The following is a 16,212-nucleotide window of genomic DNA, read 5'->3' on the forward strand; positions in this document are numbered from 1 at the left end:
CCAGACTAGGAGTTCAAAAGTCAACCAGACCCACAGCTGCTCTCCATAGCTGACCCTAGAGTCAAGGTAGCCATGGGAAGCTCAGCAGTGGGCGGGACTTCTGCTCAGCACAGGTACACATGTTATCAGCCAATCTGGGTTTCCATTTGCTAATCTGTAGAATGGGAGCAAAACTCCCCTACGTCTGGGTTGCCAGGGAGACCAGTAACACTGTCGCTCGTGGGTGAAGAAATGAGTGAAGGAATGATGGACTTTGGGAAGCTGGTGCCTGCCCTGTGGTGTGGGCACACGTGGGCAAGGCTGGCATGACAAAACCCTCTGCACACAGTAGGTGCCCACCCACTGAGGCTTGTTCCTTCCTCTTTCCCAGAGTCTGGGAGGTGGTGGCCATGCTCCCTGGGCCCCACTGGCCACTTGCTGTTATGACCAGAAGAAAGACCTTTCCCCTGCCTCAGTTTCCTAATCCGCAAGGCGCTGCAGAAGGGGGTGCACAAAAGTAATCCCATTACACGCACTGAGGAGGTGGAGGTAGGAGAGCCATAAGTTCAAGGCCATCCTTAGCTATGTACAGAGTTGTGAGGCCAGCCTGGGCTACACAAGATCCTGTCTCAAAAGTGGAGGCGGGGGGAGGCAGTAATTAAAAAGCACATGTTCACTAAGTGCTGATTCCATTTCTGGCAGCGGGGCAGTGCCTGAGGTCTAATTGTCTAGCTCTCAGACAGACGTGAGCTCCCAGAAGTGCAACTGGCCCACCCCACCCCAGGCACAGACATCTCTCCCCCAACTCAGGCCCTTGTCCTGTGATCTCCCTTCTTCAATCTAGAAGACCCTTGGGAGAGGAAGTAAGGAAAATAAACAAGCACTCATGTGAGTGACTCCGAGCCCTGCTACCCACCAGCGCCTGCATTATTAACCGAAGCCGGCGAATCCCCACGAGGCCCCACTCTTCCCCTTTCCTGGGTGAGAAGGCAGGAGCCCCACAGGTCAAGGCCATTGCTCAGGTCTCTGGGGGGCAGCAGTGGGCTGTGGAGCAGCTGTGCAGCCTGGACTTTGTGAGCATGCATTACTACAGCGGCACCTCCAGGCAGCTCTAATCTGACTCCGCCTCCATCTAGACCCTGTGGGTGGCCCAGGCCCCTGGCTGACCCTCTGGTCAGGCGCTGCCCCTTCCTCCAGGATCGTTTCTCCCAAGGGTCCCTTCACTGCTTTTGACCTTGAGAACCAGTTCATCAGAAAACCGTGGCTGGGCTGCCTTTCCCTAACTGCTAAGTTCTTCTCAGCTTTGCCATCAGAATAAATTATTAAACCCTGAAGAAAAGGACAGTGTGTGTGTGTGTGTGGGGTGCGGCAGTCTGCATGATCTGGGGGGCAAGTGAATACTCCATTCCCATCCTCACTGTTAGGATGGTGGGGGTTGGGGGGGCTCACTTCCTCAATGCTGACTCAGCAGCAACCTTCTGGCTCGGTCCTTGTGGTTGATTTGCTGGGCGACCTTGAAGAGTTACTTCTCTGGGTCTCAGTTATGAAAGGAGCGGTTGAATCAGACCTCAGATTCTCAATCTTGTCATTAAAATTTCCTAAGTGCCTAACACATTGCCTGACTACGGCGCAAGCTCCTCACTTCTGTGGGGAGGGTGGAGGATGGAGGAGGGAATGGAGAGGAAGATGGAGGGAGGGAGGAGAAACAAGGGAAGGAAAGAGGAAGGAGTGGAGAGGAGGTGGGAGGAGAGAGGAGGGGAAGTTCAGATCCTAGCGTCCAGTGCTTTCAAACACGATGGCCAGTGTCTGGGCAGCCAGTGGCCTGTGGACTTGGCAGGTGGCTCTTCCTATAGGAGTAAATAGGCTGGCTGGTCTACGTAGAGGACTGGGCTCAGACTGGGAACACTTGCCTCTGATTGAGAGCCAACAAGCCCAGAGGCCAGTGGGGTGAGAAAGCTGGACTTTCTAGTCTCACAGTGGCCCCAAGGACAGCCCCCATGGTGGCCAGCAGACACCAGAGCAGATGTGACTGGCTTGGGGCCTCTAGGATCCCCTACGGGTGGAGGTCATTGCTTCTAACCTCTTGAAATCATATCCATAGAGCCCTGAGCCTCTGTGGACACATAGCAAACAGCAACCCTGGGGGCTGGGAAGCATGCCTGCTCCCCTTGCTATACCAGAGGCAGGAGGATGGCTTGAGTCAAAAGGCTTGAGGCCATTCTGAGCAACATGGGAGGTTCCACGTTAACAACAGCAATACAGGACAGGAGGTGGTATTTGAATTCCACGTAAATAATGAATAGTTTTGCTCGCATAATTATGTCCCATGAGACTAGGAACCATTCCCTGTTCATCTAAAACTTGAACCTGAGAAGACACCCAGTATTTCACCTGCCACCCTTGCTCACTGTGTGGCTGAGACATGACCTCTGCCCTGGTTTGTGCCCACTCTTAGCTTCCTGTGGGGTGCACCCACTCACCTGCTGGACTCTAGCCCCTGATGCCTCCCACAGACACGGGGTCTCGGTGGTCTAGCCTAGCTTGTCCTTTTTGTCTGGAGTTGGCAAGTCCTGAATCAGCCCCTGGAGAACAAAACAGTTCCAAGACAGGGCCGGGCTCATCTCCCTGGGAAGGCACACACCAGACAAGCCTAGCTCTCAGGACACGTGGCAGGCCCAGCTGGGTGCCTGACAGCCACATGGAGGACGGCAGGAACTCTGGCCTGTGCCAGGCCAGAGCGTGCCCTGCCCAGCAGGGAGGGGCAGGCAATGCCCAGGAGCTACCAGTAGGGGGCACCATCTGGGCCCCAGCCTGGCACCAGTGTGCCACAAAAATCGTGAGCTGGCCCTTTCCTCCTCTGGGCAAGAAGAGCGGGTGTTGGAGCGACTCCCAGACGGGAGGGCTGCGAAATGTAGGTCAGCTCCCAAGCCAGTGAGTGACGTCACCTGCTCCTTGGGGCAAAGAGAAGGCTGCAGGGAGTTTGGGTGAGCATGGAACAAGGGGTACTGGAGATGGGCAGTAGGGGCCCCTAGGGATGTCTCCCCTCAAGGGCTGAGCCCCAAGGGGATTGTGCACAGCTGCATACCCATGGGTGCCCATGTGGGAAGCAGGGGAGAGCCCATTGCGTCTCTTTGTGAAGCGACTCACCGCAGGAAGGGTTCTGGCTAACTGGTCCTCAAAGCCTCTTCTTTTCCCGCTGCCCACCTGTTGGCACACGGGTTGTCACCCAGGATGCCAGCTAAAGCCAGAGTGATGGCTTCCAACCCTTTGGGGGCAGCCAGTGGCATCTTCTTTTCTCTCACCAGGGAAAGCGTTGTTCTTCTGTTTGGGGAAAATCTCACTGGGCTTTTGGCTATGACAAAGTAGACTCTAATTCAACGTTGGCTGGCAGGGGAAAGAGGTCACTGAAGTCAGAGAAATGAACAAGCAGCCTCCACCCACAGGTCACCAAGATACTTCCTTCTTGAGGGACTCATGGAGTCTAAAGGAGCAGGGGTATGGCTGGGTGGAGGGTGGGGTGGGCCTCAAGTGCTAATTCTCTACTCCAACTTGAACCCAAGATAATGCAACTCATGACCTGTGCCCTTGGGCCCTTGGTGGGTGGGAAGACTGAATCTTTGTTAGGCTGTATGATCCTGGGGACAGGTCATCTGAACTTAAAGCAAGAGAGAAGTCAGGAGAGAAGCTGAAGGAGCGGAGTGGCCAGAGGGCAGAGCACATCTGTGACCACAGCCACAGGGATCTGGAAGGAACTGCATATCCAGCTAACTAGACAGACAGAGGTCCCAAGGCTGGCGAACCTGAGACTGGCAGGGCCAAAGGACGCTGCCAATCAAGACCTGAGCACCCAGGAAAGAGGAGATGACTTTAAGCTGTAGGCTGAGCGGCCACTGTGGATGCTGGAGCGGTTGGATGATGCCAAGGTAATGTGGACAGATGCCGGCTGCAGCTCCTCCTGGAGCTGATGGCCGGCAATTGAGTTCATTGGCTAAATCAAATTTGGGCTCCTGTGCAAGCCCTTTTCTATTAAGTGCCCTGATATACATCACCTCTGCAGGCCCACTGATAAATCCTGTTACCCATTACGACGCCAGACGAAGCCTCCCATGCACAGATGACAAAATACCGATTCCCTGCAACTGCCACCGACTCCTTCCCTCGAGCACCGAGCACAGACTGTGCCAACATGAGCTTACCTGTTGGTTCTCAGATAATGAACCCACCTTGGGCCACTTCCTCTGGGACCTCCTAATGCCTCCACACCTCTGTGTTCTGCCTTCCCCTCCAAGATCTCAAAGTTTCCTCCCATAAGCTCGTTTCCTCTAACACAGGACCATGTTCATACAGCACACACGCACGCATGCACACACACACACACACACACAGCACACATGCAGGCACACACGCAGCACACACATGCACACACACGCAGCACACACATGCACACACACGCAGCACACATATTACACATACACAGCACACATATGGCACACACACAGCACACAGGCACACACACATGCGCACACACACATGTACATACACGGAACACATGCAGACACACACATGCACGCACACACATGCACGTGCTTGCACATAAATAGAAGTTTTTAAAATTCCCTCCAGAAACTTCTTTCTTCAACTGTTGCTCTTTGACTAGGTAAAATCCCCATCCACACAGCACCTCAAGTCAGAAACCCAAGAGTCTCCTGGGAACCCCCTTTTCAGCATATACCTGCTCACTCTGTCAACTCTAGGGCCAGAAGTCATCCAGAGGTGGCTGCTCACTTGTTCCCTCCAGGGTCACCTTCCACCATCAGACCCAGTCAGGCTGTCGTGGGGCGTGGTCTCACATGCTCTCCCTGCCTTTGTGACCCTGATCATAGGCCAGGCCACGCTTGCTCACAGCCCACAGGCTCACCTCATCTGTCCCCAGACTGCCACCAAAATCAATGCCTCCCCAGCTGCGGGGACCACTGCCACCCAGCTCTGCCTGCAGGGCTTCCCTCTCCTGCCCACCCATCACATCTCAATCACTGTCACCCAGTCAAGTTGAGTCCTTTAGACCCTCTTACACCCATCTTAGACAAGGCCTCTGCACCTGCTCCCCTTGCTGGGAATGGCTCCTCTCCCCCATTTACCCTTCAGTTTCTCCTCAGAGGCAACCTCCTGACTACGTGGGTCCGGCTCTCAGTTTGTCCCGGAATTACCCTGTTTTCATTGGTTCAGTTCTCACGTATGGCTTTGGTTTGCCCCACACTCTTCCTTTCAGAGTGCCAACACCTCAGTGCTTTTGACCTGCAGCACCTGCTCACACCCAGCCGGTGTAGGGTACAGCATGGGTCAGTTTCTGCCACCATCGCCCCACATGGTTTCTATGGGAGCATGGTCATCTTATTAAGATGATGCCAACTTGGAGAGGGCGAGCCCAAGCCTGAAATCCTATGCTTAGAATCTTTATAAAGACAGGACAGAGGCTGGGCGTGGTAGTACACACCTTTAATCCCAGCACTTGGGAGGGAGGCAGGAGGATTTCTGTGAGTTCAAGGTCAGCTTGGTCTACAGGGTGAGTTTTAGGACAGCCAACGCGACACAGAGAAATCCTGTCTCAACCGCCCCCCCCCCCCAAAAAAAAACCAAAACAAACAAACAAAAACTTTCAAAACAAAAAGTCAGTACAAAGGGAAAAATCAGGCAAGACTCATGGAGAGGCAGCTGGGAAGAGAAGGAGGCTGCAAAGACACAAGGACACGAAGTCTGCCAAGGCTGCCCCAGCCTCAGGAACCCGGCACTTCACTGCCTGGTCAGAAAAGATGGAAACCCCCTGAGGTGTCAAGGCCCTGGGGGATGACACTTTGTCACTGCAATGGCTGAGAAACTGCTGGTGAATTAACAAGGGGTGAGAAAGGTCAGAGGGAAGAAACTCCAGAGAGCCAGGCATGTATGCCAACAAGAGACACCATCCTTGCATCCCTGGAGCGACTGAGAGACTCCCAATGTCCTGGTACCCCAGCCAAACCCCAGGCTCCTAGCTCCTCTCTGCGGAGGGTGGGTCCGCCCCACCCAGCACATGAACAGAACCCACCAACCAGAGGAGCCTTGGGAGCCTACGATTCCCGCACACACCACTCAGCCTGGCTCTTTAACCCGGCTCAGAATGGCTGGAAAAGAGTATACACGTCCTCCGTGGAAGAAGGTACAGGGCAGGAGGGTGGGTGAGAGGCAGTTAAAGATAAACAATTTTGTTTGTGATGGTGAGTGTGGCTGGCTTGACAGACTCTAGAGTCACCCATAAAACAAGACTCTGCACCTGGGGACAATCACCAAGATTACCAATAGCTTGGAGAATGCCTGAGAGGAATTATCCTTAACTGATATGAGAAGACCCGTGTTGGCCGGGCAGTGGTGGTACATGCCTTTAATTCCAGCACTCGGAAGGCAGAAGCAGGCGGGTCTCTGTGAGTTCGAGGACAGACTCCAATGCTACAGAGAAACCTTGTCTCGAAAAACGAAAAAAAAAAAAAAAGACCCATCTTGATTGTGGGCAGGACCATTCCGTGGGTGGGGATCCTGGACTACACAAACAGCATGTATTCATCTCTCTGCTTCCTGACTATAGGTCATGTGACCAAGTTCCTGCTACTTCAACCCCCCCACTATGGGCTGTAGCCTTGACTTGTGAGCTAAAATAAGTTCTTTCTCTTTTAGGTTGTTTTACCAGGGTATTTTATATCACACACACATGCACGCACACGCACATGCATGCACATACACATGTGCACACACATGTACATGAACAAAAAAACACACACGCACACCAACCACATGCACTAAATAAACACATAAGGGGCCAAGGGGCCTTTTGAGAATGAGTTCCATGTGGGTCCTTTCCTGAGCAGACCTTACATGCAAACACTTAGAACACATTTCTTGGAGTCTTCTGCCTCTAAGAGCCCCTCAGATCCAGGTGGGAGACACTCTGGCTCCCTACAACCCAGGGCTCCTCCTCCAAGCTGGTGACAGTGATGCTGACTCCTGCTCCCCACGGCCTGAGCACGTCTACACACTCTTCAGGACAAGCTCACTTATGCCTCATGGCCACTGTCTCCATCCACAGAGTGAGAAGGACAGGCAGGTTAGGTCTCCTGCTCTGACTGAGCACAACCGACACCAGATTTGTACTTGGACAGTACAATATGGGAAGATATCCATCCATTCAGCCACCCACCTATCTTTCTTTACACCCATCTGATGTGACATCACCCATCCATCTCTCTACCCACCTACTCATCCATCTATCCATTCACCTGTCTGTCTATCCACCCATCTGCCATCCATCCACTCATCCATCCACCCACCCACACACCCATCCATCCATCTACCCATCTATCAACTTACCATCCACCCACCCATCCATCCACTAACCACCTATCCATCTACCTATCTACCCATCTATCCACCACCCACCCACCCATCCATCTACCCATCCATCCACCATCCACCCATCCATCTCTCCACCATCCACCCATCCATCTCTCCATCCACCCAATCTGTCCATCTATCATCCATCCACCCCACCCATCTACCCACTCATCCATCTACCCATCTATCCATCATCCTCCCATCCATCCATTCACCATCCACCCATCCATCTATCCTTCCACCCATCTGTCCATTTATTCACCATCTACCCACCCACCCATCTGCCCACACACCCATCTACCTATCCATCTACTCATCTTTCCACCATCTATCATATATCCATCCATCCATCCATCCATCCATTCATCCATCCATTTCCATTTTCATATGGTTCTGAGGATAGAGTTCAAGTCCTTGCTTGTTCTAGGCAAGTGCCCCACGACTAAGTTGTGAGGCCACCCCCCTCTCTTTTTAGATGAGGTCCCACTGCAGAGCCCAGGTTGGCCTTAAACTCAGAATCCTCTTCCTTTGTCTCCTAATGCTAGGGTTATCGAGCGGCACCATCATACCCTGCTCTTTTCTTTTGTAAGGGCGAATAATTTCCACCCCATGTATAGACCACCTCGCATTTATCATCTGTCGGAAGACACTGTTTGCATCATTGACTATGGCTGACATAACATGGCTGTATAGGTATGTCTTAGGTCCTTCCTTGCTTTAAATACTTTTGGGTGGATCAGAGGAGAATTACTGGGTCACGTTAATTCCACAGCCAACATTTTTAGGAATCATCACACTATCCCCACACAGCTGGACCATTTGGCATTTCTATCAACGGTGCAGACTATCCCATGTTTTCACCAACACTTTTGATTTCCTGTTTTCTGAGTCTTAGCCCTATAATGGGTGTACACAGCAATTCTTTTCTTCTTTCCTTTCTTCCTTTCTTCCTTTCTTTTTTTTTTTTTTTTGCTTTTTTTAAAGACAAGGTCTCTCTACATAGTCCTCCCTGTCTTGGAACTTACTATGTAGCCCACACTAGCTGGAACCCACAGAGATTTACCTGTCTCTGCCTCCTGAGGACTGGGTTTAAAAAGTGTGTGCCACCATACCCAGCCCTTCACCTCTTTTATTTGAGACAGTGCCTCACTATGTAGACCAGGCTGACCTCAGACTCACAAACATCCACCTGCTCTGCCTCTTGAGTGCTGGGACTAAAAGCACGTACTACAACACCCAGCCCCATCCATTTCTTAACCTCCAAGCCTCAGTTTCTCATTTTGTAATGGGGACAAGAATCCTCCTGGGGTAGGACTCGAAAAAAACCACAGAAGTGTGTGTGGGGGGGCATTAGTCTGCGAGACTTGCTCTGTAAACGAGGGTCACGATTACTGAGCTCCATCTTCCCCAGTGGTCCGCGATTCTCTTCCCGCTCAGGTTCGCAGCAGGGACTCAAGGGAGACAGAGGGCCAGGTAGAAAGGCACCTTCCCCCGGCTCCTGGCCTGCCCTCGGCAGAGGTTCTCTTCTCTCTGTCATTTCTATTCCTGTCCTGTGACTGCATCTCCCGTTACTGGCGATCAATAGGGACAGGAGGTTTATGAAAAAAGACAGGGAGGCAAGAGAGGGGGCAGGGTCAAGGGAGGAGAAGACCAGGGTGGGTGTGGCCCAGAGTCCACAGTGACAGGTCCTCACCAGGCTCTGTGAGGACCCTGGAATCAAGCGGTCCCCTTCTTCTCAAGGTTTTTGGCCCCTTCCAGGGAAAAAGAGGACAGAACACAGCCAAAACCTGGCATTCACCATGCTGAGTAGGGAGCTCACTCCTTTTCTGTTTCTGGCTTATAAAAGGCCAGCACGGCAGGTTCCTTGGAGCCTATAAGAGTTTTCTGGGTAGAAAAATTTAGCTCTAGAGTGAGGCCCTGGGGCTGTGGGTGCTGGACTGCAGGGGTATTTTGTTTCACATGGACAGGGCTTCCAAAGACTTTGGAGGGTGATGCTGGAATCTTAAAGAGCAAGAGGTTCACACAGGCGCCTGTTGTGTGTCTTCTCTCCCATGCTGCTGTGTTGCAAGGTGCTGGCTGGCTGCATGTCTCCACAGGCTACCCGCTTTCCTATTGCTTCTGATGACTTGCCGGCCCGCTCTCCCAGCGCTTTCCAGCCCTGGGGGATTCTGGGCTTGCACACCCTGCTAGCCCAATGGCACAATTCCTTGTGCCTTTCCTAGGTGCCAGGATCTGGATTGGGTGTGGCCAGGACATCTTACCCAGCAGCACTGTCCTTGCCCCCGCCTCCCTTCTCGGCTGCCACTTGAGTGAAGGAAGGGGACACACTATAAAGCCAGCATTGCCTCAACAGCTCACACACGGGGGAAATTGGTTCTGTGGTTCCATATTGCAGATGAACTGAGTCTCAGACAGGTTTTCATTTGGCAGCTTGCTTCTGGGAGAAATTCCCGCCTCCGCTGCTCACTGGAGGGGCTTTGCAAGAACCCTGCTTTCTGGATCTCTTTGACACCTGCCAAGTAGACGCCAATTCATGGTGGTTCCTTCCTTCCTTCCTTCCTTCCTTCCTTCCTTCCTTCCTTCCTTCCTTCCTTCCTTCCTTCCTTTTTTTCCCCTTTTTTTCTGGATACAAAGTTTCTCTATGAATCCCTGGCTGTCCTGGAATTTGCTCTGTAGACCAAGCTGGCCTCGAGCTCACAGAGACCCACCTGCCTCTGCTTCTGCCTTCTGAGTGCTGGGATTCAATGCATGCACAACCACCACCCGGGTTCATGGTGGGTCTTGTCTTATAAAACTCCCCTGGAAATTCAGGGTGAGGCTCAGGCTGCTGGGACAGGCTGTGTGTCCCTGCTCCACGGGAGCCTGGATGATCTCATTCCTCCTCCAATGCAGCTTTTGGCCCAGATTCCCTGCAGTTTAAAGTCAGCCTTTCCTGCCCAGACTGCACACCTGAGCTCCCCCACACGCAGGAGAAAATAGCTCCTGTCTCCTTTCAGCCTTCCAGGAATGGGGCCCTGGGGACGGGGCTGCAGGGAGGCAGAAGCCCAGGGTGCTGGTGGCTGGATTTCACTCTTAGACACCAGTGAGATCTTTCTGTCATAGCCCTGCACACCTTTTGTGCCCATTTGTATTAACATTTTATTCCCTGGGACCCTGCCAGGTGCCTCTGAATCTCCCCTCCCAGCCATCTGGGCCCTCCTTGGAGTTGTAACTTCTGAGCGAGGAGCCACCAGTGAAACAAAGAACCGGAGACCTGAAAGACGAGGTGGGACATTGCCTTGTGGTGCATAATCCTTCAGTATTTGAGGGATAATGTCAGAGCTAGGATGAGAACCCAGGAGTCTGTGAGGCCAGTGCTCCCCAGAGAAATCTGTGTGAGGCCTGTTGACTTTACGTGAGTCTGGACTGGGATCCTGGTTGCTTGACATTTAGCTCAGCTGTGTTTCCTCCGCTGATAGCAGCACTGACCCTGCAGGGTGAGCTCCACGAGCCCGGATCAAGTCCAGCTTGCTCAGTGCTTCAGCCTGGGCTTGTGGGACCTCATGCCCTCAATACCCCTTTGAGGATGATTCGCTGTCACTTTGTCAGCTGGTCACAGAAGAAGGCAGATGCCATGGAATGGGGGAAGCCCTAGAACCTGAGATCACTTGGGAACTTCAGGGGCTTCCTCTTCTGGCTCCTCCACTTGCCTCGTGCCATCTAACCAGACCTAATTAATCAATAGCCAAGCTGTTGCTTTCCTGCCAACCGGCCACCTGAAGAGTACTCATTCTATCTGTGAATTGATTGCCACGCTCTCACCACCACGACAGTGAATCCCTGTGCCCACAAAGGCTGGGTGCCAAAGGAATGCTGGGACTCCCCTGCCACCCTGCTGTGGAGACAGTGGTTCCCAGTGGCCCCAGTCTTGTCTCAGATGGAAAAGAGAGGGCTAGAGAAGGAGGTGGAGGGGTGGGGCTTGAACCTCAGGGCCTGGGCACCTCGATGCTACCTCAAGGTCTAAAATGTGTGGGCCCATGGTTCCTATGGCAGTACCTTTGATGTTATCTGGCAGCTTGACAAAGTCTAGAATCACCTGTGCGACAGGCCTCTGGGCATACCTATGAGAATTATCTTTTTTTTTTTTTTAAGACAAGGTATCTCTATGTAGCCCTGTCTGTCCTTGAACTCCCTCTATAGACCAGGCTGGTCTCAAACTCACAGCGATCCCCCTGCCTCTGCCTCTTGAGTGCTGGGTTGAAGGTGTATGCCACCACACCCACCTGTGGGGATTATCTTGCTTGTGTCAGCTGAGCTGGAAGATACACGTCTGTGAGCTACAGCCGTTTCTTGCCAGGGCTCCTGGACTGTGTAAGTGGAGAAAGGGAGCCACAAGGCACACCTGCATTCGTCACTCCCTGCTTCCTGACTGGGGATGTGATACACAGCAGTGGTTCCTACCTTTCCCAGGGGGCGCTTCAGAACATCAGAAAGCTCAGGTGTTTGCACTATGATTCATAACAGCAGCAAAATTACAGCTATGAAGTGGCGATGAAAATCATCTTGTGGTTGGGGTCCCCACAGCACGAGGACCTGCATCACAGGGCAGCAGCGTGGGGAAGGCTGAGCACCCGCTACAGCCTTGACCTCCCGCCATGCTCGACTGCTCTTTGAACCAGAATAAAAGTGTTCCTCCCCTAAGTTGTTTTTGTCAGTGTATTTTAAAATCTTTTTTAGATTTATTAATTTTTATGTGTACAATGCTTTGCCTGCCTGTACGTGTTCATGTGGGTCAGAAGAGAGCATCAGATCCCCTGGAACTGAAGCTGTCAATGGCTATGAGTCACTGTGTGGATGCTGGGAACCAAACCTGGGTCCTCTGAAAGAGCAAAGAGTGTTTGGAACTGCCGAGCCGCTTCTCCTGCCCCTTTTCAGGGCATTTAATCACAGCAATAGGGAAAGAAATGAAGGTAGTGGCCAACTTTCAGATGGCTTCCAGCATGTTCCAGATTTGAAATGTCCTATCCCTAGTGGGTAAGAATTAAAAATCACGGGCATTCACAGCGCAGGCTGCAAGTGTACACCTGCTTCTGTCTCTCTGCCTGTTTGGAACCTGACTCTACTTCCTGACCTCTATCTCGTGCCCTGGAGTCCACACACAGAATCAACATGAAAGAATTGTAGATACACACTGCAATCAAGAGTGCCGCCCACTCCGCCCACCCCACCCACTCCAGGCAAAGGAGGGAACTGGATCTAGACTTCCCCACTCCAGGCCTCCACACTCTCCTTCCCAGTCCTGGTCAGAATATGGAAATACACACGGGCATGCTGTGTGTCTTATAAAAACAGAACGAGGGAGTGGGTGAGAGGGAAAAATGATGCAAGATGCAAATACAGTGCCAGTGTAGTAATGCCTCATACACACACACACACACACGTGCGCGCACACACATACACACAAATACAGTCCCAGTATAGAAATACCTCATACACACACACACACGTGTGCACACACACATACACACAAATATAGTCCCAGTATAGAAATACCTCATACACACACACACACACGTGCACACACACATACACACAAATACAGTCCCAGTATAGAAATACCTCATACACACACACACGTGTGCACACACACATACACACAAATACAGCCCCAGTGTAGTAATGCCTCACACACACACACACACACACACACATACACACAAATACAGTCCCAGTGTAGAAATGCCTCACACACACACACACACACACACACACACACATTCCTAGTATAGAAATCTCTCTCTCTCTCTCTCTCTCTCTCTCTCTCTCTCTCTCTCACACACACACACACACACATACACACACACACACAAATACAGTCCCAGTGTAGTAATGCCTCACACACACACACACACACACACACACACACACACACACACACAGTCCTAGTGTAGAAATGTCTCATACACAAATGCATACACACATATAAGTAAAATAACAGCAAAAAAAAAGGCACCAGAAGCAGGGCAATGTTCGACACAAGGGCCAGTTAATGGCTTTTCCTCGTGTCAGGAGCAACGTCCTAGGTAGCACAGAGGCCTCTATGAGGAGACTTACAAGATGTTGGTCCCCAACAGGGCCCCCAGGTGCTGCCTTTGCCCCCACTATGCCTCGTTGCCGTCAGGCCTCACACTGCCCTCTGCCAGCTTGTTCCCACCCTCTAGTGTCACTCCTTTGGCCAATATTCCTGTCATTTAATACTTTTTAAAGCATGTACTGAGCGCTGGGCACCGCCGTGAGCCCTTCACCACGTCTGACTCAGTTAAGTACCCAAGGTCCAGAGGGAAGCTTCCCCATTCCGCAGGGGGCTTTGGGATGAGGATTTCTCATAAAGGGGCACAGTCACCTACTAAGTGAACAACTTCCGGGACAGTGCAGATCTCCTGCCCTTCCAGGCAGTTAACACCCAGTCTATGGCAAAGCTTGGGGATCTTTTTCAAGACAGGGTTTCTCTGTAGCTTCAGAACCTGTCCTGGAACTAGCTCTTGTAGACCAGGTTGGCCTTGATCTCACAGAGATCCGCCTGCCTCTGCCTGTTGGCCTCAAACTCACAGAGATCCACCTGCCTCTGCTTCCCGAGGGCTGGGATTAAAGGTGGCCACCACCACCCAGGGGAAGCTTGGTTATCTTGACTGCACAGACAGTCCTCTGACATAGCACCAGGTGACACCTGAGGCAGGTGAGTTCCTTGAAACCAGGTGTCATCCTGAGAACAAGGTTGTATCTAGTACCAGGTTGGCATAAACATTCCAGGAATCAGGTGACAATTCAGATGTCAGGGACATTCAGGCACCAGCTGATGCCCCAAGAAAGGGGTGATCTCTAGGTACCCAGGTGACATCCTAGGTACCAGGAGACATCCTAGATATCAGATAACATCCCTGGGAACCAGGTAACTTTCCTAGAATTCGGTGACATCTCTAGAACCAGGTGACATTTCAAATATCATATGCCATCCCTGAAATTCAGATATCCCTAGAAACAGGTGACATCCAGGTACCAGGTGACAACATTCCGGGAAACAGTTGAATCCTGAGTGACAAACTAGTGACCCTGGGCCTTACCTGCCGATGACTTCTATGTTGGAGATGGCGTAGAAGTACTTGTAGAGGTTCTCCCGTTGCACGTAGGTGCCGCCCAGCGCGGGCCGAAGCAGGCGCATGCGCAGGTCGGTGAAGGTGAAGAACTCCTTGAGGCCCTTGGCACTCTCCAGTCTCGTGTACAGGTTGTCCATGTTGCGCAGGTCAGGGCCGGCAAAGATGGCGAAGCGGTCCCTCACTTCGAAGCGCACATGCTTCTCCTTTTTGGAGCCTGCCCAGCGTGAGTACTCCTCCGTGCAGAGCACCCGGTGGGCGCTAGAGGGTGACATGTCTCGGGCCCGGCGTGCGGACATGCCAAAGGCCTCCATGCAGTCCTCTGCATAGAACTGGTAAGGCTGCCAGGTGCGGCCATTGTCCAGGGACTTCTCGAGGACCATGACCGTGGGCCGGCCATACTCGAAAGTCATCACCACATCATCTGTCAGCTCCACGCTCTTGTTCCACGAGAGGGTGATGTTGGCCTCCAGGGGACTGGGGTAGCGACTCCACGTGACACTTTGCCAGTAGGTGGCCAGTCCCTCATCTTCCCTGTCAAACATAAGCCGGGGTGGGTGGGCCAGGTCGGGGTTGGAGGCATCGCACTCGTTACTGCACAGGTAGGGATTTTCCTGCAGAGGAAGGGAGACAGGAAGTAGGTGCTGGTCACTGGGAAGAGCCTCTGGTGTGCTTGCTTGGTGCCTAGCCACCTGCTTAGCCATCACCAAGTTCCAGACTCAGACAGTGGCAAGTGCTTGTCCCACACAGATAGCAGGTGCCTGATAATAAGACAATGGGGTCGGGGTGGTCAGAAAGTTGGGGTTCTTGATATTCTGTACTTTCTACCCTGTTCTATAAGACCATAACTAGATGGAAGGCCAAATTAATTAACAAACAACAAACCCTACCGCTGCCAGCTGCACAGTGCCCCAGCCCACACAGCCACTTTGATGAATATTTCAGGTGTCTGTGCAGAGACAAAGTAGCTTGGATCTGAGTTAAAAACCTCTCACTCTAATGAGCCATGAGGCCCCTGGGGGGTGGACACGTTGCCACCATCCCCGGCCACCCCAGCCAGCAACATCGCAGTCAGCCACCGGCCACAGGCTTTGATCCTCTATAGCACAGGGCTGGTGCCAGGCGGCCTAGAGCTGCTCGGTGGGCACAGCTAGCCCAGGGCTTCACTAAGATGGGACCCACAAAGCCCTGACCGACCAAAATAGCTCTGTCCTTAGCATCCCGTGGTGTCAGTGTCCACCCCACCAGTCTGGCCCTGCTGATGGGTGGAACCAGAAACCTTGGAGTTTAAGGAATTTCCCACCAGTCTGGCACCTTCCTGGGCAGACTGGGAAACTGAGGCCCAGGGAAGGCAAGATAACCCCAGGCCTTTTCAGAGGGATTAGAAGAACTCAGGAGAAACCAAACTCTATCAATCCTCCCTCTCCCTCTTTCCTATCCTCCTTCTCTTCCCCTCCCCCTCCTTCCATTTTCCTCCTTACCCACCCTGCTCCTTCCCTCCCCCTATCCTGCAATGCCTCAGGGATACTCCCTTTCAAGTAGGGAAAATTTACAAGCGTGATGGCAAAGGAGGAGCTTTTGGTTACTTCCGCCAGGGTCTCAAGCTGTTGGCCTGAATGGAAGGGTCTAAGTGACTTCCATAGGCTTGACGACAAGCAGAGATCAAGCCCAGTGACCAGGAAAA

General features: G+C 52.4%; 1 protein-coding gene across 4 annotated transcripts in view; it reads right to left on the reverse strand.

Moving 5' to 3' along the window:
* Positions 1–16,212, reverse strand: part of Ntng2 (netrin G2) — a 65,197-nt gene that overhangs the window by 21,218 nt on the left and 27,767 nt on the right. For all 4 annotated transcript variants that reach the window (XM_075985620.1, XM_075985618.1, XM_075985617.1 and 1 more), the window contains exon 4: positions 14,499–15,142. In XM_075985620.1, coding sequence (XP_075841735.1) covers positions 14,499–15,142 — 644 coding nt within the window. The remainder of the gene's footprint in view (positions 1–14,498; positions 15,143–16,212) is intronic.

This window comes from Microtus pennsylvanicus, chromosome 9 (assembly GCF_037038515.1).
Source record: "Microtus pennsylvanicus isolate mMicPen1 chromosome 9, mMicPen1.hap1, whole genome shotgun sequence".
Classification (NCBI taxonomy): domain Eukaryota; kingdom Metazoa; phylum Chordata; class Mammalia; order Rodentia; family Cricetidae; genus Microtus; species Microtus pennsylvanicus.